The following is a 21,611-nucleotide window of genomic DNA, read 5'->3' as shown; positions in this document are numbered from 1 at the left end:
GAGCTTTTATTGTGACAAAGGCCATCTGTTGAATTGTTTGACATGATGTCAACAATTCCTTATCAAGGACACTTTGAGACTTTAAGATTTCACTTTCTTTTCTTTTGACATGTTGGTCAGGTTACCATCTGGTGAACAAGAGCTCCTCCATGATTGTCAACACTACGTGGAAGACACTGTGCAGACACTGTTCTGAATGGAATCCTTAGTATGGTAGTGCAGGGAATCTGCATCATAATTTATCTAAATATGAATGACTCAATTACACAAAAGGGACATTAAACAGTTCAATTTCTCTCATAGAAGGCAACAATAAAGCAGTGTTAGCTTGTCTTTATCACCTGCTTGGAGCCAGTTCAAAGCCGTAAGGAGTAGAAGTTGATCATTTCCTATTATGGTACTCCTGAGTGTACATGCATTCATGATCACCAGAGGATGAATCCTACTGACTTTGGTGATCCCAGGGCTTTTCATCTAACACCACAGCCTCAGTTGTACTTTTTTGCTCAAGTGAATTGTCTAAAGTTAGCATGCTACTTCACTTAAAACTAAACTATTTCAAGTCTTTACGCTAAGCCATGCAAATGACATCCTAAGTTAGCAGTTTCCATTCTTTATGCTAAGCTAGGCTAATCACGTCCTAACTCTAACTCCATACTTAACACACATTTAGCAGCAGCTCATTCAAAGGAACTCAGCTACAGCTGCTGGACTCAATCACATCTTCTGTGTTGGTAAAAACACCCTTAAGTTTACTAAAATATGGCACAAAACAATGACGCCCAGATAAGAAGTTGCAGTAGTCCTAGTACAAATGTCTCATAGTGATTTATATTAAACTTAATCAAATCAAACGTTTTTATAGGCCTTGGCTTCTGATTGTTGCTAGTAGAGGTTGTTGTACTAAAACTGTTCTTTAGAGATTGTTGTTGTGAGTTGGAGGGAAAACAACTAAAGATAGTTCTTTCTCCATATCCCATCTCGTCTTGCTATGATGACTATTCCCCTGTGGAATCTATTAGTTTTCAAAAGAAGAAATATGGCTCTGTATGTACAGTATCTACCAAGACCATTAAACCATTGCAACACTGAGCTTTGTTTTGTCACTTTAAAGAAAAGAGACAGAACGAAATTAACTCAGGTATGCTTCAGCAACAAAGAAGGAACCCACACGGATCAATATTTTTTAGGGACAAACGTAAACATGGAACACAATGTGGATGCCACTTCACCCACAATTTATAATTTACTGTAATAGATAAGCAACAACCTTAAGGAGTGTCCCTACACCACCACTCTACATGTATTCTGAACTTAGATCTATGAGATAAATACAAATTTAAAGGCCTCTGTGGCTTAACTTTAAACAGTAACAACAACAGCATGTTGCACAATACAGTTTGAGGCATCTGCAGCCGAAGTCAATTACCATGGATGGTAATGGTGACAAAAATGTGACAGAAATGAAGGGACAAACACATTTTCAGTAAAGATTGTCTTGACTATGCATGAAACTGTGTGTCCTGGAGACAGGAGACCGCTACTTACACTCACTTCTTATCCCAACATCCATTTGCTTACTATTTTAGCATTCTCCAGGAAATTAGATTACATTTGACTTTAAATCACGAGAAACCTATGCACTGCCTCCATTCCCACTTCTGACTTTCCTTTATAATCACTATGAAGTTAAGTTTTGTATGGGGTCTCAATTATTAATTTCCCTATGCTGAAATGTTATTTGTGGGTATTTAAATGACAGTTTCACTTCTTACTATGTGCTAGCAGACCAATCTGTTCTAGAGGTGTAAATGTGGAACAAGGACTAACCACTAAATCAGACTCCCCCTATTTCCACTCTGCCTAAATAAAACAGCATAACTTCTGCATAAGGTTCTCTGTGGTGCACAGAGCACAAGCTATTTGACACATCTGCCTCCAAAAATCATACTACATGAATATATCAAATGGCAGATCATTATGGATTTATCTGTTAGCATTTTTTCAATAAATTAATAAAATGATTAAAAAATAGTGAAATATGCTCGTCCAAAAATCAAAGAGCAGGCTGATGTCTTTGTTTGAATTGGGTGCCTTGTCTGTCCAACAAATAGTTGATAAATGCCTTAATAAATTACTTTTCAACTATAAAAATTGACTGGTGATTAATGTTCTGTCAATCAGTTAACACACAGGACGTGAGCGTTGGCTGCCTTTATGAGGAGCCAGATAAAACATATTAGCTGTGACATACTACATGGAAATAAGGTAGAACATGTGTAAATGGTTTATTCTTTTTACCCTGAGCAATGAAATTCTTCTCAAACTTCTGTAGGAACTCAAGGTAGAGCAGATCGTCAGAGGTGAGGGCCTCTTCTCCCACCACAGCCTTCATAGCCTGGACGTCCTTACCAATGGCATAGCAGGCATACTGGAGACAGATTCACAAGGATGACACTTAATGAGGTGTTCAAAATGAATTGTTCTTAAAACATCTGTATGTTGTCCCTTTCCTTTTCATACATTATCATTGTCAGTGCTTTCAGTAATTCATCAAACTTTTATTCCTATTCAGAGGGTAACCTTTGGTCCAGGTTACAGGATGCATTCTTTAGGTACAAGAGGTAAGGTTAATTACCAGCTGGTTTGAAACGTCAGCATGGTCCTTCCTGGTCATCCCCTCACCGATGGCTGACTTCATCAGACGGGACAGTGAGGGCAACACATTGATTGGTGGGTAGATCTGAAAGACAATAATGAGAAAACATGTATTGTTAATGCAAAATTGTCAATATTTTACTTAACAATAGAGGTTACTAAAACTCTCAGTCAAAATCTTAGTGCAGAGGTCTATTAAGGGACATATTGACTTTAGGCTCCTCTCACCTGTCCACATATTCATGACAGAGTATTGCATTCAACATCCTTTCATTCATGAAAGGACATTTTCAATGAAGAACAACATTGATAAGAGAATTACTTAATTACCAAGATCCAAGTTATAATGAGTGGAACATTTTCTCTAACATTAAATTGTGAAAAATGCATGAAACCCTATTCCTTGTGCAAAGCATTACTTCCTAACAATCTGTTGATCCAGCACTGTAATGATTTGTTTAAGAAAATCACAAGAAAATAATAAGAAACTCAGATTGGTTTTTTTTCTCTCTTTAGTTATCTAATTTTGACAGACCTTTCTGTTGCACTGTGTGGAGACAGGTAAAGCATGGCACTTATTTGTGAGTCTGTGTAAAATAAACTCACAGGCACTCAGCTAATACTCCATTCAGACTGGTACAGTGAGACAGGTCAAATCCATGGCTGGTAAGCTGACCTTCCTCTTAAAACTGGTTTAGGATGAATGAGATTCTCAACATGGATTCCTTCCAGTAAATCAGACCAGTTATGAGGTGTAGTATAATTATAGTATAATTATGCCATTAACTGTCATATTAACATTTAAACATATTCAATTCAATTCAATTCAATTCAGTTTATTTTGTATAGCCCAGAATCACAAATTAGCCTCAGAGGGCTTTACAATCTGTACACATTCGACATCCTCTGTCCTTCCCTCACATCGGAACAGGAAAAACTCCCCTAAAAACCCCTTTAACAGGGAGAAAAAAGGAAGAAACCTCTGGGAGAACGACAGAGGAGGGATCCTTCTCCCAGGATGGACAGAATGCAATAGATGTCATGTGTACAGAATATTTGACTCCATAAAAAGTGAGAGGGAATCATAGTAATCCAGTGATAGGTGTCAATACATCCATGGGTACATTACTAACAGGAGCTCTGCATAGCTGATCGACACACTTGGTAATGGTGCAAATTTAGAATAGAAAAAAAGTTCTCAAGTTGTAGCCCACAGCTAACTGATGAACTCCATGGCAACATTATTGTTATTATTAAACATACCTGTTTACATCCCCCATAGCATTACGCAAACTGTATTTGCTAAACTGAAGTAAACAGCTCTGGGAGATGGACCTTCAGCCAGCTGCTGTGTAGCAACTAGCATTCCACCAGTTATGGCCTGAAGTGATTACATCAGAGAAGCGTGCGTCTTAATGCTAATTAGTTAAACATTTAAAAAAAAGCACATAATGCTTCATAACTAATACTACTCCTGCTGTCTGCCATAGTGTAAATATTCAACAGGGTGGATTTAACTAGTCCTGTTTTGTGTAGCTGATGAAGAGAAACCAAATTTGGCAAACAAAAAAATGACAGTGCTTTTATTTCTGGTTGACATAACTGATGTTTCAACCCCCGATGATCTTCCTCAGTGAAAACACCTGTATTTAGTGGTAATTAATGATGAAACATCACAGCGTTGTCTCCTAATCGGCCTGAATGAGTACTCTGATATAAGACATTATTACAGAAAGACAAGCGACTGATTGTCCACATCTCTTGTCTTTTTGCCTTCATGTGACTGGAGAGAGCTGGATGTGATCTGTGTCTGTCTGTGATGGGAAATGGGACTTAGGACATCTGAACTGGAATAATCAAATTTTAAGACATGTTGACACTCTCTATTTTTACTTGTTACGGTCTATTATGTACATCATTCACTGATTTATTTATCGAATGATATAATAGGAGACAACAAGCATAGAATGTAATTAAAGAAAACTCTTTAATTATTGTTGAATGTAATCGGTTATGATGTAAATGTGATATTTAGTGGTCACACTTGAGAGATACAATAGGTTATATAATCAGGAGATGATGACTTGTAATTTGGTCACAAATATAAACAAAGTGTGTGTGTTCACTTCTTTTACTCTGCCTGAGGCAGACCATCTTGTTGTTGAATTAATTCCAGACATATCCACATTATTATCCACATCAAATTAAAGAATGGGGAATACATAATATATATACAAATAAATAAATATATTTTTGAGTTGAAATACAATGTTCTCTCTTGGATTAATAACCCAAACCATAGGTATAAGAATTTGATATTGTATATATGTAAATGCACACAAAAATGACCAGAATCACAGGTGGCATATTAAACCCAATAAAGAGTACCAGCTCTTTGCCCCGAGTAGGATGAATGTTGTATAAAGAAATGGCTTTAAAAAGTGATGAAGACTGATGGATACCTGTCTGTTGTGCAGCTGTCTTTCAACGTAGACCTGACCCTCTGTGATGTATCCAGTCAGATCAGGAATTGGATGGGTGATGTCTGTTAGAGGCACAAAGATGTATTCAATATCAACATACTACACAGGTAATTATATATTTGTTACATAATGCAGTACAATTAATGTTAACACTAGAAATATGGCCTCAGTTGAGTTTACATTCACAGTGAAGAACATCTACAGTTGAGACTCAATTTAAACACTCACGGAATAGCAGGCGTTAACAGAATGTCACACATAGGACAGAAATAGACAGAATTCCTGTTAGCTTCCCATTTTGAAGACCTTTACTCTAAATCAAGAGCTCTTGGGAACGCCAGCAGTGTTTAGTAAAAGCCGACACAATCACCTCCCCGTGATGCTGTTATGGGGGACTCCTGTTCAACTAGATAGGACTAGGCTCTTCATACATGTTGCTATGGTAACTGCAGGCATCAAAAATGTCTACTCAGTCCATTTGAGATGCCTACTCTGGTAATTCCAACAATGACTTGCCCAGAGATTTAGGAGACAGCATTTATCTGCATTCCCACACTGATATCCAACAGATGCACATCACATAAGAACTATCAACATTGCTTTGAATGCAAGACATGTGTTCATAATTAATATATATTTCCCCCACAAGGCTGACAGATGTAAAGATGTAATTTTGGTCCAACTTAAAGCATGGGAAGCTCCTGTGCTATAGCTGCTGCTCTCACCATCATTGGGCATGGTGAGAATAGGGATCTGGGTGATGGAGCCATTTCTGCCCTCAACCCGGCCAGCACGTTCGTAGATGGTAGCCAGATCGGTGTACATGTAGCCAGGGAAGCCTCTACGTCCGGGCACTTCCTCTCGGGCAGCAGAGACCTACAGGTGAGAAGTGGGTGGTGAGTGGGAGGGCGACATGAGAGCTGTATAAAGTGTTTGGTACAGGGAACAAGGTTATTAACATGCATTTACATTTTATTTCATCAAGTTTGAGAACATTTTAATGCTGCATTCATTCCTTTTTGGCAATTTGGGAGCAGTACAATAATCTGATAATCAAAGGGAGGCAATGGCAGCAGATACAGAGCAACAATATCAGTAATTAGGAGTCGTGTTTGTGTCCACCTGGTGAATTGAAGTCCAAATATAACTCTCTTATAGCTCTGCATCCACTCCTGAGGAGAATATCTGGCTCTTTAGCTTCTAAAATGCTCCACTACGTTCACCAGCTAGTCTCTTATTGTTGGTTAGCTCGACTATGCTAGTTAACTTAGTTCAAGGTGACCTTACTTGCCAGCTTGGGCTAATACAACCAGCAAAATACATTTGTTTCAGACAAATGAATCGATAGGTGCTGGTTAAAAAAATCAGAAGCTAAAATCAAGGATGCACTGTTAAAAAAATTCCTATGATTCTCTAAACTGCGTACATGCCATGCTAGAATGGACATTTTGATAGGTATACAGCATATAAAGGTTCTCTGTGTGTTATTCACTACATGTTACACATTTCACCCGGTCGTCTCTTCTTATAAAAATAAAGATAAGCGAATCTTCAAAGTAATAAAGTCCCAACAGACCTCTGTTAACAGGGTGGTAAAAAGATAGTAATAGATATTGTTTTTTTTTATATTAAGAAGGACTTAATCTTTCTTTGCTGTACTCTTCCACATAACAAAGAAAAAAATCCAATAAAACCATTTACTGTTGGAGAGTCAAGTGATCTTAACTCCTTCAGTATCTTTCACAAGAGGCAAACAGCTGGTTGGAAATGTTGCCATTCTGTCTCCAGGCCCTCTACAAAAATGACCAAAAGCAAATCCTTGTTCCCAAAGTCATGTGAATTAAGAGTAAGAGGCAAAGAAAATGCATTCCATTCATCCCCAGATTCAAAGGTTGATGGGTAGGCTAAACACTTACAAACTGTATATTCAATGCAAAACTCAACCTTCATGCATGTGAATGGGAGCAGAAGTTAAATGTTAATGTCCCCCTGGCTCTTTGTAGGTGCTGAAATACCTGTCGAGCTGCCTGAGTGTTAGCTGAGTATTGGTGCAGCGAAATTGTGCCAAGGTTATGGACAACAGATGAAGAAGGGAAAAACACATATGCACATGGACCTTTTAAAAACCTGCATTGTGCTGCTGGCATATTGAGACAGCAAACTGTACCACATGAAATAATTATCACAGAGACAAAAAGTGAGTCAAAGAGGGCTGACTCCTCGACTCAAGGAGAGAAGAGGACAGAGGTGGGGGGGGCACTTCCCTTTGTAGCCGATTGGACAAGAATGAAGTTAAGGTATGAATGAAGGACACATTATCCTCCCTTTCAGCAAGGAGCACAATACTTCAGTGAGTCTATCACCTTTGTGCTAATGCTGCAGAGAATTTACATTGGTGAGTTCACCGCGGCTTGGTGCTTTGTCTGTTGCTGGAGTCTTCAGAGAGGATTCTATATGTACTATACCCTTCTGACAATAAGACTCAGTATACTAGACATGTGGTAGACATTGTACACCTAGAAAACAGAACAGTAAGGCAGATGTATTTTTGATGAATACTAGTGGTGGTTCAAGAACACTTATTCTGATTCAATCCCACATACACATCCTGTTTACGGAAACATTCAGAAGCGCACTAAATGTGGATTAATCCTTGGATGAAAATAGTACACATGCACTATTTTCTTAATTTTTTTGTGATATTTGCTAAAAACTATATTGACCATCTGTTATAGGAACTGACGGAACTTTTTTATGAATTTAACTATTTAATTGTGAACAGATTTGTTTGATAAAACATTCGCTAAATGTTTAAATCTTCAGTAGGAATCAAAGGGCTTTGGGCTTAGTCACAAAGATCCACTAACCCATTGTTGGTTTGGGGCTTTTCATGGCATTTGTTGATGGTAAAAAAAAAAAAAAAAAAAAAAGGTTAAATGCCAGACTCATCCTTTAATCCTTTCAGAAGTGACAAAAGTGAATACTAGTAGCTATAGTATCAAGTGATAAGGTGAGAGGACCCCACAGTTCAGACCTTGATACAGTATGTCAGACTGCCTTAAATGGACAGAAAATAAATTATATTCTGGTAATTTGCTGAGCCCATCACTCATGCTGAGAACACATTAACATACAGTGGGTACGGAAAGTATTCAGACCCCTTTAAATTTTTCACCCTTTGTTTCATTGCAGCCATTTGCTAAAATCGAAAAAGTTCATTTTTTTTCTCATTAATGTACACTCAGCAACCCATCTTGACAGAAAAAAACAGAAATGTAGAAATTTTTGCAAATTTATTAAAAAAGAAAAACTGAAATATCACATGGTCATAAGTATTCAGACCCTTTGCTCAGTATTGAGTAGAAGCACCCTTTTGAGCTAGTACAGCCACGAGTCTTCTTGGGAATCATGCAACAAGTTTCTCACACCTGGATTTGGGGATCCTCTGCCATTCTTCCTTGCAGATCCTCTCCAGTTCTGTCAGGTTGGATGGTGAACGTTGGTGGACAGCCATTTTCAGGTCTCTCCAGAGATGCTCAATTGGGTTTAGGTCAGGGCTCTGGCTGGGCCAGTCAAGAATGGTCACAGACTTGTTCCGAAGCCACTCCTTTGTTATTTTAGCTGTGTGCTTCGGGTCATTGTCTTGTTGGAAGGTGAACCTTCGGCCCAGTCTGAGGTCCTGAGCACTCTGGAGGAGGTTTTCTTCCAGGATATCTCTGTACTTGGCCGCATTCATCTTTCCTTCAATTGCAACCAGTCGTCCTGTCCCTGCAGCTGAAAAACACCCCCATAGCATGATGCTGCCACCACCATGTTTCACTGTTGGGATTGTATTGGGCAGGTGATGAGCAGTGCCTGGTTTTCTCCACACATACCGCTTAGAATTAACGCCAAAAAGTTCAATCTTGGTCTCATCAGACCAGAGAATCTTATTTCTCATAGTTTGGGAGTCCTCCATGTGTTTTTTGGCAAACTCTATGCGGGCTTTCATATGTCTTGCACTGAGGAGAGGCTTCCGTCGGGCCACTCTGCCATAAAGCCCCGACTGGTGGAGGGCTGCAGTGATAGTTGACTTTGTGGAACTTTCTCCCATCTCCCTACTGCATCTCTGGAGCTCAGCCACAGTGATCTTTGGGTTCTTCTTTACCTCTCTCACCAAGGCTCTTCTCCCACGATTGCTCAGTTTGGCTGGACGGCCAGGTCTAGGAAGAGTTCTGGTCATCCCATACTTCTTCCATTTAAGGATTATGGAGGCCACTGTGCTCTTAGGAACCTTGAGTGCTGCAGAAATTCTTTTGTAACCTTGGCCAGATCTGTGCCTTGCCACAATTCTGTCTCTGAGCTCCTTGGGCAGTTCCTTCGACCTCATGATTCTCATTTGTTCTGACATGCACTGTGAGCTGTAAGGTCTTATATAGACAGGTGTGTGCCTTTCCTAATCAAGTCCAATCAGTTTAATTAAACACAGCTGGACTCCAATGAAGGAGTAGAACCATCTCAAGGAGGATCAGAAGAAATGGACAGCATGTGAGTTAAATATGAGTGTCACAGCAAAGGGTCTGAATACTTATGACCATGTGATATTTCAGTTTTTCTTTTTTAATAAATTTGAAAAAATTTCTACATTTCTGTTTTTTTCTGTCAAGATGGGTTGCTGAGTGTACATTAATGCGAAAAAAAATGAACTTTTTCGATTTTAGCAAATGGCTGCAATGAAACAAAGAGTGAAAAATTTAAAGGGGTCTGAATACTTTCCGTACCCACTGTACATAATAAGCACTTCTTCAACGGTGTCTACTTACCCAGCGTCCATTTACTGGTACAACTTCTTTTTTTCCCCAGCAGGGCCAAAAATAACCACACTATATCCACAAGTGAAATACTTTTTTTTTGCTGCTTGGTGCAGATGGTGCATGTGAACATTTTGAAGAGTGTGACCAGGAGGTCTAAGACAGAGGAGCTGATAGTGGTACCTCTCTCAGAGCCTCAGCGTAGGAGCTCATGTCAGTCAGGATGACCAGGACGTGCTTCTCACACTGATAGGCCAGGTACTCTGCTGACGTCAGCGCCAGGCGGGGGGTGATGATACGCTCGATGCTGAACGGTCACAGAAAAAAATACCTTATTTTATTGTTGTGAAGTGTGAATTTCACTCCAGAATCTATAAGAGAGTGTTCATACATTTTACAATAGAGAATATGAAGTCAATAAACATAACATTCTGTGTAGAGAACACCATTCAGAGTCAATAACTAAGCTAAACATTCAGTGGTAGGATCATTTCTAACGGAATCTTACGTGGGGTCATTGGCCAGGTTGAGGAAAAGGCAGACGTTATCCATGGAGCCATTCTCCTCGAAATCAGACTTGAAGAAGCGGGCAGTTTCCATGTTGACCTGTAGTTAATGATACGGAGGTACGGGGTGAAACATCCTGAACCATTTTAACAAAAGATTAAACATAAACCTTTTCAGACATCAAGTTACATTGTAGGTATTCAAACTGAGGTGCGTGCCCTGACACACAGCTTGAAGTGAAAGGGATGGGTGCATGCCTGCTCTGAAAACCACATGATATTAGTTATTGTAGTTTGGCTTGCTTATTTGACAGTGAAGACTTCATGGAGGCAGTTTAGGTACTGCAAAGGTGAGTTGGTAGAGTGATCCCAGTTCTCTTCGAGGCTTCATCACTAAATCGATCTAAAAACGTATCTTGCTGTTGAAGCCTTTAAGGATAGCTTCAGATGTTTTTCAAGTCGGTCTTGAAAAAATACTCATATGGTGTTGTAAATGTCATGAGTTATTGGTCTGTCTAATTGTTCCTCTTGTCTATGTTGGCCATGGAGAGATCCTTTCCTGATGCAATTCCAACTGATCCAAGTGATGGGGAACCTTCCTTGTGAAACTTGTAGGCTTCAACATTCAGAGTTAGAGGAGGCAGGTGGTTATGTTCCGTTTTAGTACAAAATGAGCCCTTTGTTTTGCTAGGAGACAAAACCGGGATATTATGTACTATAAGACAGTAACTTTGGAAGCTCCCCACTTGATTTGACTAACTCAGACTGCTGAAGGCCCATATTTGCTTCAACTGATTTTTAAACAGCAAATCCTCACAACTGAGAGGCTGAAAGTGGGAGTTTTGGCATTTTTGATGGAAAAGCACTTAGAATTCTTAAACAGGCCCTATTATGCTATTTTCCAGGTGCATTTTTTTTATCTGAAGTTACAGTTACAACATGTTTACATGTGTTAATCCTCCTTGTTTTTCTCATCCTGGCTGTCCTGCAGCACCTCTTCTCACCCTCTCTCTGAAACGCTCCGCTGTAGCGCTTGCTCCTCCCTCCAGAAAGCAAAGTCTGCCCTGATTGGTCAGCTAGCCCGCTCTGTTGTGATTGGTCAACGTTTCACATTTCAAAAAAAAAAAAATTCCCTCCGGAGCATGACAAATGAACAACAGGTCACAATGGGATTCAAACCCAGGCCTGGGGTAACCACTATGCCATGGTAGATGTGAGCTTCAGCTCCATCTCCCTCTTTTGTTGTTTTAGGGCCAAACTAGCTGGGGCGTTTTACGTCACTTCCGTTACATTATGACCTCATAAAGTTACAGAAGTGAAAGAGAATTCAATGGAACCGTTTGAGGCAGCTCAGGAGCAGTGTTTCTGAGGGGGAGGGTAACTCCTTTTAGGCGTGGACTTCAGGTTGTACATGTAAAAAAAAAAATATATATATAAACACACTAAAGGAGAGGGAAAAAGTGGGAAAGCTTAATGGCCACTTTAATATGGTCAGCAATAATTTTGATATACATGGTCATGACTGTTGCTCAGGGGCTTGAGCGGTTTGTTCCTACTGTGTGCATGTGGAGGGGTCCTTGAGCCCCAAGTTGCTCGCTGTTTCTAAGTGCTAAGGATGGGTCAAATTTCATGTATGTATGTGACGATTACAATACATTTTAAATCTTTACATACTAGACCAAAGTTCATTGATTTTTGGTAAGTTCTTTGTTTTTAATCAAACCGTTATGAGACCAAGACTAAATTTGATCAGTAGTCATTCCATAGGCTGAATAAAAATGTATACTCAGGGTAAACATAACAGTCTTGGGTTTTTACTTGGTGTTTTGTTTTTTAACCATTAAACAGATTCATTGCAGTTATTGTGAACACAATGTCCTTCAGTTTGTCCTTTTAGAAAATGCATATCCATGAGTTGACTTGAATAAATCCCTAACACTGCTTTTCTCTCCTGCTAGATTAACCACAATGGGATGTGAATTGGCGGAGAAGTGGAAGACGGAAGGATTAGTATTTAGCAAGTGAAGCAAGTGTGTGTGTGTGTTTGTGGTACAGGTCAACCTGTTACAATCGGGGGAACAGGAGGAGCAGCTGAGGAACAGAGAACTTGATACTGTGGGTCTGACAGCGTTAAAGGGCCTGTTGAATTAGTAACCGGTCTACATGAACAGGGATATGCTCAGAGGTGCAGAAGTAACAAGAGGGACTTAAAAGTCAAATCACCTGGTGAATAAAAGACAGACAGCGGGGCGGGAGAGAAGGGACAGGGTGTCACGTCAGGGTTAAAAGGGGATTAGAGTCACAGATGTGGGGGGTTGTCCGCTTACCCCCATGGCTGCAAAGACAATGGCAAAGTTATCATCACTGTAGTCCATCACATCCTTGGACTTCTGCACCAGGCCGGCCTGGCGACAGATCTGGGCAGCAATCTGGGAGAAAACAAACAGTGGGATTTAGAATGCACAGTGTTCTCAAGGCCGACCCACAGTCTTTAATAACATATCCAATGTAAACTTAGAGGTAGCCATGTATCATTTTGTGAGAACGTGACTGGTAACTTTCTATTTCTGTCTGAGGGTGTCGGTCAAGTACAGTTGGGATTCCACAACATTTCGTGGAATCCGAATCCAGTATTAAGTCTGCTTATTGAGTCTGCAAATCCTTTTTGAATCCATTATCATATACAATTAGATTTAGCTTTTAACATTTGCAAGATCCTAAGGTTAAAATAACTTCTCAAAACTCAAAGATTTGATTATAATATGTTGTCAGATAGAATGCAGAAACACTATAGCTTTCAGTTACAAGCTGTAGCTCTACCCTGAAAACTAGATGAGCAACACAAGATAGGAAATACTAATTAAATGGATCCAACACAATGCAATAACAGGTGGAGCCTTCTTACTATGCACGCCTTTATTCTGTTTTGAGGAAATTGAGCTTTATTAAAAAAAGAAGAATAATCTAACTACATATTATTTTCAGTAAGAATCAATTAGCTTGGAGCTAAAACCATTTATCATTTACACAGATGTAGAATATCAGCTTGTAGTCTTCAATTATTTTAGAAATGTGTTACAGCACAAACCACAACCGATGTCGTTACTGAAAACATTAAATCAAGTACAGGGAAGAGTCGGTGTGATACTTCATGAATTTGTGGAATGAAAGAGGAATTTCACGCCTATCACATAATGTCATGGCCCCGGTGTTGATCGGTCCTGACCTCTCTGTGCACCCCTAGTTCAGGCACCTGGCCCATAGAGGAGACCACCACATTCATGACCCCTGTGACATGTGCTTAATGAAACAATGAGCCAAGTTTTCACACCATCCCGATGGCACGACAAGAGGGTCATCATTAGGCGGACAACACTCGCTGTGGTTATTTGGCCGCTTCCGCAGTGGGACCCTTTTGATCATTCACTTTCTAACTGTGGATGGGATTGGGGTTGATGGCCGTATTCATGCTCATGTAACACAATAAGTGTTTAAAGAAACGGATGCTATGACAGATCTGCTCAGTAAAAGTTTCACTCTAATACTAACTCAAGTCAAGCAGTAGGAGTCTCATTGTGTGTGACTACCACTCTGATGTTAATTCACCACAGCAGCTTTAGAGCAGGAGGTGCTAAATGCTCCACTCTGTTAACTGGCTAGTTGCTCACAGTGTGCGTCTGCTGTATGGTGCGGTATCAGGTAGTGTACATTGGGTTTTACATTGAAAGCAGCGGCCTGCTGTTGCTGGAAACAAGATTGATGAGACCGCTGAGACTGACCCAGAATTCTTTTCTCTTTACTTTCTCCAGAGCTTATGGAATGATTTCAGGTTTCTCTACATTTTAGTAAAAGCTTAAATATACTTTGTAAGGAAAAAAAAACACAAGCTTGAACTAATTTAAAAAAACAACATCAAACAACAATTGAATGGTTAACGTTACAATCTGCTATGATTTAAACCAAAATCTGACTTTATTCATAAAAGCGTACAATTATTCAAAATATGAAATGTCCAATATAAAAAATACCATGGAAAATATTCCATCAAATATCAGGTTAGTTCTAGTGACAGGGAGGGAGAGAAAAATTACCTTAAAAGAGTTTAACAGTGCATTTATAGAACTGACCATTGTTTTTAACATGCATGCTGAGATTCCCAGTCAAAAACAGGCAACACACTGATTAGATTTATTCAAAATCCATCACTTTTATATTTTCAACTACTCCTACTTTCACAGAAACTAAGATTGATATGATTTTTCATATTTCCACTTACAATTTGGGATCAACTGATGGTGACCGATCAAAATGAAGTTTATATCTCTCTAGATATATATCTATATCTATATCTATATATATCTATATATATATATATATATCTATATCTATATATATATATATATATAGATCTAGATATACACAATATATATAAGGTTTTAGTGGATACCAAAACCTTTGCCAGAGAATGCTCTTACTGACTGACAATTGCAAACCATTTCCACAGTAATGCACTACATTTTGTCCCTGAGCATTGATGTGTACAGGACTGTGGGAGTGAAAAGAAGAATGCAGGGGTCCACATAGGTTTCCAAAGCCTCTCTTTTTTAGCTCAAGAGCATCATGAACAGCCAATGGTCCAACACACAAGGGACCTCAGCTGTGCTGGAGTGCTCCAGTAGATTGAAATAAGAAATATTGTTTTGCCAAATACAACTGTGTTGTCTCTGTGGCCATTGTTTATTTCATTTTATCAGATTTTTGTTTTTGCCTTGAAATGATTTCCAAAGACTTGCTACTTAAACTAGTGTATAAAATCTCCATTTTGCTGGAAGAATTACCTCACTCTCTTTCCGTTCTCAATACTATATTCAGAGCAGAGGTATTGCCTCCACAGGGCTCTCAACATGGAGGCGACTGGGCCGACGGCTATCAGCTAACGCTGCTAACAACCTGAACAGTTCAAATAAAAGGCAAAATTGCTATAACAGTGTAAACCTTATGCCTTCTTCACTGCCCTCACGATTCGATAACAGTTCACCTGTCAATGATTCTTGATGCGCCTCAATGCATCTCCATTTCCTTATACTGCTCTGTGTGAGACACCTCAGTACATAAGCAGTGCAAAAATAAAACAAATCCTTCTGCAGTGCATTACAATTGTACTGTGATGTAAATAAATCATAGCGCTTCTACTCCTACTTGGTTGAAGTTACTGTATCTCCCAACACACTTAGTGGCCGCACCCAGGTTTTTTTTTTCCAGCCCTCATTAATGACAAGCTGACATTGGTGGCAGACTGACAGTGTGAGTAAGCTCCGCCCTCAGTGAAACACAGAGATCATAGGAGAGGAGAGAAACAAACACCGACAGTAAATGACAGCAAAACATAGTGAAGACTTGCAAAGAGCTGAAATGAAACCAAATTCCTAATTGTGTTCCATCACTGCATCATCCCCCCCATAAAAAAGACACAAAGAGGTCTCCATGGTTCTCTAAGGGTTAGGTATCAACCCCATAAACAGACTTGGTTTTTCCTGCTGATGGATTATTTTCTCCCGTTTTTTAATTTTGCTAAGTTGGTAACCATAACTACGTAACTTACCAATTAACTTCAGTCTAATGTTTGAATTCATCTTAACAGCTTCATACAACAGGAGATATTCTAGTGTGTAACACACTTGTAATTTAAGCGGGCCAACTGAGTCATGCATTTCTATTGTGAGGTATGAAAAACCCTGGTAAGGAAGCAGAAGTCATATTGTTGTCATGGGACACTGAGGAGAACAGCTGACACACATGGATGACCTGACTCATCAATGTTAAACATTTCCATTGTGAGATTGCCACAGAAATAAACACAAAATCATCCGTGGGCTTTTCTCTTTAGATTTTGGCACTCCAAGTGGAAACAACTTTGATCTATTAAAAACAAATTGCAATTTGAGTATGGAGGTTCTTTCTCGACCTTGGGAACATGTATAGCTAGTTAGTTTCAGGTAAAGCTAAGTAACTGAGTTTATTGCCAGTTTGCCATTTGCTTGAGTAATGATTATAAAGAGAAAAAAATAAAAGGATTACATTTCATATTTAAGCATTGAGATAGTTGAGTTATTTTGTGACGAACTACTGCAATACATGCTGCCATCATGTCTTGTAACTATAATGCATACTGTCAGTGGAGAGGAGTGATCTCTATGTAATGGAATATTGCTTGTAGTTGTGGGACTGTTGAATATTGCACAATGACATTTAACATTTCCTGGCATTTAGTCGCTCATAGCCAGTTCTTTCTATACACTTTCTTTTAGCGCAGAGCCAGCCCTTGAGAAAGGTCAGGCTTGTGATTGGTTAAAAAAAGAGATCTTTAAACTTATCACTTACGTGCAGTGACGGTGCCCTTGAAAAAATATTGTCGAGAGGGAAATTTTGCGCTTGGGGAGAACACGCCTTGCATTAAATTCGCTAAATCCCTGCAAAATAAAATGTCACAGAATACATGAAAAGACTATGTGATACGGCGTACACTAAAAAAGACAAGCCTAAGTTGTTTTAGATTCAGAATGAAATTTGCCTTCATGTACAAAGGTGATCAAAACAGCTTCCTATCACTCGTACAGTCGTTCCTATCCTTTGAAAGATGCTGAAAAAACGTATTCAGGCTTTTATTTCAAATAGATACGTTTATTGCAATGCTCTTTTTGCTGGTTCTCTGAAACAACCAAATTAAATAATGTCAACTTATTGAAACTGTGCTGCAAAACTTTTAACCAAAACAAGGATGGAGGAGCATGTTACCCCGGTTTAAGAGACATTCAATTGGCTCCCAGTGTCTTTTAGAACAGACTTTGAGGTTCTTTTAATTGTTTTGAAGCTCTTTATGGTTGTGGGACCGACCTATATTGCGTACACACTTATACACACAAGAAAAAGGGAGGACAGAATTTTTACCTATGCTCCAAAATGATGTAATAGCCAGCTCAAAGCTGTGAGATATGAGCTGTGAACATTCTCAAAAGCTGAAAACTATTATTTATTTGGCAAATATATAATATTATAAATCAACTCTGACTGATTATAGCTATGAGGTTGTTGTTGTTGTTTCACTTAGCAAAGATTGGAATCCCAACTGGAAAAGGCGGGTGTGTGACACTAGTAGGGACTCAAGATCAAGCCTCAAGATCACTTCTTTCTAACACCCCCAGATATTTCTTGACTTTTCAAACTTGTAATCCTCATGAACAACGGATGCTGAACTTCTGATACTACTTTACTTTCAATTCAGAGAATATTCCCAGAATGATGGTAAGCAGGCATCAGAGGAATCTTTCCTGTAGCTGATTAAATAAAGTGGTTTGGTGGTCTTACCTCGTTGTGGGGCAGCCCAGCAGCAGAAAAAATTGGGATCTTCTGTCCTCTGGCAATGCTGTTCATGCCATCGATGGCTGAGATGCCAGTCTGGATCATCTCCTCGGGGTAGATACGACACTGAGGATTGATGGGCTGACCTGAACACAGAAAAGCTACATTAGACAAATCACTGGGAACCTGATCGTTATAAAGGAATTTTAGTTCAATTAATAAACTCTATATGAACATTTTTAGTAACACCAGGTTCAAATTGTGTCAGAAATACTGTTTTTTTTTTTTTAAATAAAGTGAACAAATAGTGTTGCAAACATTAGCCTGAAGTCAATGGGCGGACCCACTAATCTGGCTCCAAGACCCGGGCTCCTGGAGCTCTGAAGCCGTTCTCATTCTTTATTTTTGAATGCATACAGTAAACCAATTCTAATTCACATGTTAAGAAGCACAGGGTCTGTTCACATCCGCCATTAACATGCATCGAGGGTGATCCGATTACAGGTGGATAGCTCCGCTCTGGTAGCCGGCTGTGAGTGGAAAATCCAGGTGGCTGCATCTGTACTTGATAGTTTTTATATGTCAGCGTTACAGACAATGAACCAAAAATATGCACACCTTATGTGGGACATTTGACGGGTGAGCTTATCAGCATGTTTTGAATCTTATTGATGAAAGTGTTTTCTTAATGGAGCTATCTTGTAAGATAACATATCCTAGAAAACAACAGGAAGTCAACAGGTCATACCCATGATGTCCAGGTAGTCCTCAGCCAGAACATTGGGCCCACGGTCGATGGGTTTGCCTGAGCCATTGAACACCCGCCCTGAAAGAGGAAGATTTTGTACTTTGAGCCAAGCAAATAACGTCTTTTATTTGATAAATACAACTATTTGTTTTCTCTAGAAGTTGAATTCAGAGATAATCACTGAGAAACACACATCAAATGAAATTCATTAGATGACGCTTCCAACCACATCTGATCCATTCTGTTTTGTATCAGACTCTAAACAGATTAGAGTGGCTCTGATGGCTCTTGTTGAGTCTACAAGTAACAAGTACATGTAATTATAAATTCATGGACATGATTAATGATACTTGAAAAACAAAAGCAGGTTTACTTTCTGCTGCTATTGAAATAAATGTAACCTTGTGCTGTGCTGAGATAATCACACTGATTGAAACATTCAAGAACATTGAGACAAAAAGGTTTGATTCAGTGCTATTTTGCTTTTACCATTTACTGAGTAGATTGAAAAGTAAGTAAAATAAGCATATTGAAGGAAAATGTAGTATAACACCTTAAACACCACTCAACATGCTTTAAAATTTAATCTTTGTGTTTCAAAGATAAAGGGATGAAAGGGGTGAACTGTGTGGCTGTAAACACACCCGAACTGTGGACTAATCAGAGGAATATTTATTTCATTTTGTAGAGTGTTTGGTTTAGTTATGCAATGTGAAAATCAGGTCTTTATACCAAGCATGTCCTCTGACACTGGGGTACGAAGAATATCACCAGTGAACTCGCACGCCGTCTTCTTGGCATCGATGCCGGATGTTCCCTCAAACACCTGAACAAACACAGACATAGCAAGTCATTAAGGTTAAAATAAAATCTAAAGACAAGTTTCGCTGCCATGGTTAGTGGCAGGTTTAGTCCACATCATTTTAACCAGATTGGAACTATATCACAGCACAGTTAAAAACGTTGACCTGCTGCTGAAGCTAGAGGTAAAGCCAGAGTATCACCTAAGTCATCATAGAGTATCCTCTAAGGACCTGGAACATCTGTTGGAAATTTAATGGCAATGCTTCAAATAGTTGGCACAAACATTTTTACTCTGGATCACAAATGTCAACCTGCTCAAGGCCCTAGAGGAAAAGTAAGAGAATCAACCTTGGTAATAGGAGTTATTCTCTGGGGACAAAGGACGATTACAATTTCACAGCGATCCAGGACTCAGCACCAACATTTCAAAGTGGTTGCTAGGCTGGATACCAGTCATCACATTCTTAATGAAGATCTTGTGAATGGTGGTGTTCATCAATGGGTGTGCCTACTCTCGCATTCTCCATCTCATTGTGTCGCTGAGCCCGCTCATTTAGCTTCAATCTTCAGTGCTGGCCCCTGTGGTTCTGTAGGATGTGCTACCTTGAACCAAACCCCCCAGGACCAGCGCCAGGCATTGAAGCCGCTTCTCGTAGTGGCCAAATTACAACTTAATTTGGCATTTCCATTGGGAAGGAGCGGTCTGTAAACTTCCAAGTATGAACATTTGAGTGGCCCTTATTTAAATCATTAGGGTCTTAAGAGTTGTAAAGTAAATAATATCAGAGTCCAGAGTAATTTTTGTGCTGCTGTTCACAAGACCGGGCAGCTGTGAGACAGGGTCAATTAAAAAGCTGGTCACCCCACTGTCCAACTTCATTTGCTTCACCATTGTCTCCAAAAGAGATGCCTGTGTGAAAAAAAAAAGTGGTTGCCACTGATGGCAACCAAAAGTCACAAAATGGCAACCCTCACTGTCTAGCTCCAAGCCCATTTGTTCCTATTGAAGACAGAAATCAGTATGTAACTTGGACAAGTGTAACGACACTTGAAACTTTCTGCATACATACTGTGAGGTGGGAATTTTCAGTGACGTAGGAGACCTCTTGCATCCATCAGTTAAACGTTTGAATATTTGCATATTCATAGAATCTTTTTTTTTTTTTTTTTTTTTCCCCAATGAGGGTGAAATATTAAGAAGAGACCTTCGACCTTGTTAATTGAACAGTTTTTTTGACAAATCATAACAAACACAAATTATTACAATGTATTTTGTGATCCATACTGTTAAAACGACTTTGGTATTGTATAGACTGTATGTATTTTGGATTTGCACCTTATTGTTATCTTGTTTTTTGTTTGCATTTTTCCCACTTTGGTATTGCACTGGGTTCTAATGCTACCCTTGCAGGAGTAAATTGTGACTATTTTCAGCTTTGGGTAAGGTGCAACAGAAGCCAGTCAGTCAGCAATTTTGGATTTCTCACCTGGACAACTGCCTTGCTTCCAATCACCTCCAGGACTTGCCCACTCCTCTTGGTGCCATCCGGCAGGGTCAGGTGAACAATCTCAGCGTATCTGGGGAACTGGTTCAAAAAGATTCAACACAGTTTCACTACAGCTGCCTGTAAAGTACATTTAGAGAAGAACTACAAGTGTAGATCTATATCATGATGATATAGTGGTCATTTACATTGGCTTCTAAAAACACTTAACAGTTTGATGGGTGGTAATGTTGCCAATGGCAACCTCATTAATAAATTCTCCCAATGGATTTTCACAATAGGCAAATAGCGCAGTATTAGCAGTAGTAATATGAGTCTCATTCATGGATATAACGTTTAACAAAGCTCAAACAGCCTCACCTTCACATTATCCAGGATCACCAGGGGCCCATTTACACCCGACACAGTAGAGTAGGCTGAAAAACAGAAGAGTTCCACAGTTAATTCATTAATTTCAACAGGCCCCAAGACAGGAACATATCGTAGGTAATGCTGTACATATACCCGTTTCTTTGTGCAGCTGAAAGCTATAAATCCACATGAGAACAAGCAGACATCCTTACAACCAACACTGTTATTAATCACAAGCTGACCTTTCATGTTGAAATTTAAACAGCTTTCATGCACTTCAGGCCCAAATGTCAAGAGGAAGGCAAATGTCAGGAAAAAATGCATGAAATTCACTTGTACAGTGCATACAATTACACAGACATGTGGTTGGTTCTGAGCCTCATAATAATAATAGAGCACTAATTGAA

General features: G+C 39.3%; 1 protein-coding gene across 1 annotated transcript in view; it reads right to left on the bottom strand.

The window, feature by feature from the left end:
• Positions 1-21,611, bottom strand: part of atp6v1ba (ATPase, H+ transporting, lysosomal, V1 subunit B, member a) — a 35,602-nt gene that overhangs the window by 2,228 nt on the left and 11,763 nt on the right. Inside the window, exons 2-13 of the mRNA XM_054599609.1 lie at positions 21,214-21,269; positions 20,836-20,934; positions 19,277-19,370; positions 18,545-18,622; positions 17,803-17,942; positions 12,765-12,866; positions 10,440-10,537; positions 10,115-10,238; positions 5,867-6,017; positions 5,121-5,203; positions 2,639-2,743; positions 2,302-2,431 (exon numbers count right to left, since the gene is read on the bottom strand). Of these exons, the coding sequence (XP_054455584.1) occupies positions 2,302-2,431; positions 2,639-2,743; positions 5,121-5,203; positions 5,867-6,017; positions 10,115-10,238; positions 10,440-10,537; positions 12,765-12,866; positions 17,803-17,942; positions 18,545-18,622; positions 19,277-19,370; positions 20,836-20,934; positions 21,214-21,269 (1,260 nt within the window). The remainder of the gene's footprint in view (positions 1-2,301; positions 2,432-2,638; positions 2,744-5,120; positions 5,204-5,866; positions 6,018-10,114; positions 10,239-10,439; positions 10,538-12,764; positions 12,867-17,802; positions 17,943-18,544; positions 18,623-19,276; positions 19,371-20,835; positions 20,935-21,213; positions 21,270-21,611) is intronic.

The sequence above is a fragment of the Anoplopoma fimbria genome, chromosome 6, assembly GCF_027596085.1.
Source record: "Anoplopoma fimbria isolate UVic2021 breed Golden Eagle Sablefish chromosome 6, Afim_UVic_2022, whole genome shotgun sequence".
Classification (NCBI taxonomy): domain Eukaryota; kingdom Metazoa; phylum Chordata; class Actinopteri; order Perciformes; family Anoplopomatidae; genus Anoplopoma; species Anoplopoma fimbria.
The sequence above is the reverse complement of the archived record's forward strand: the minus strand, read 5'-3'. Positions and strand labels throughout refer to the sequence as shown.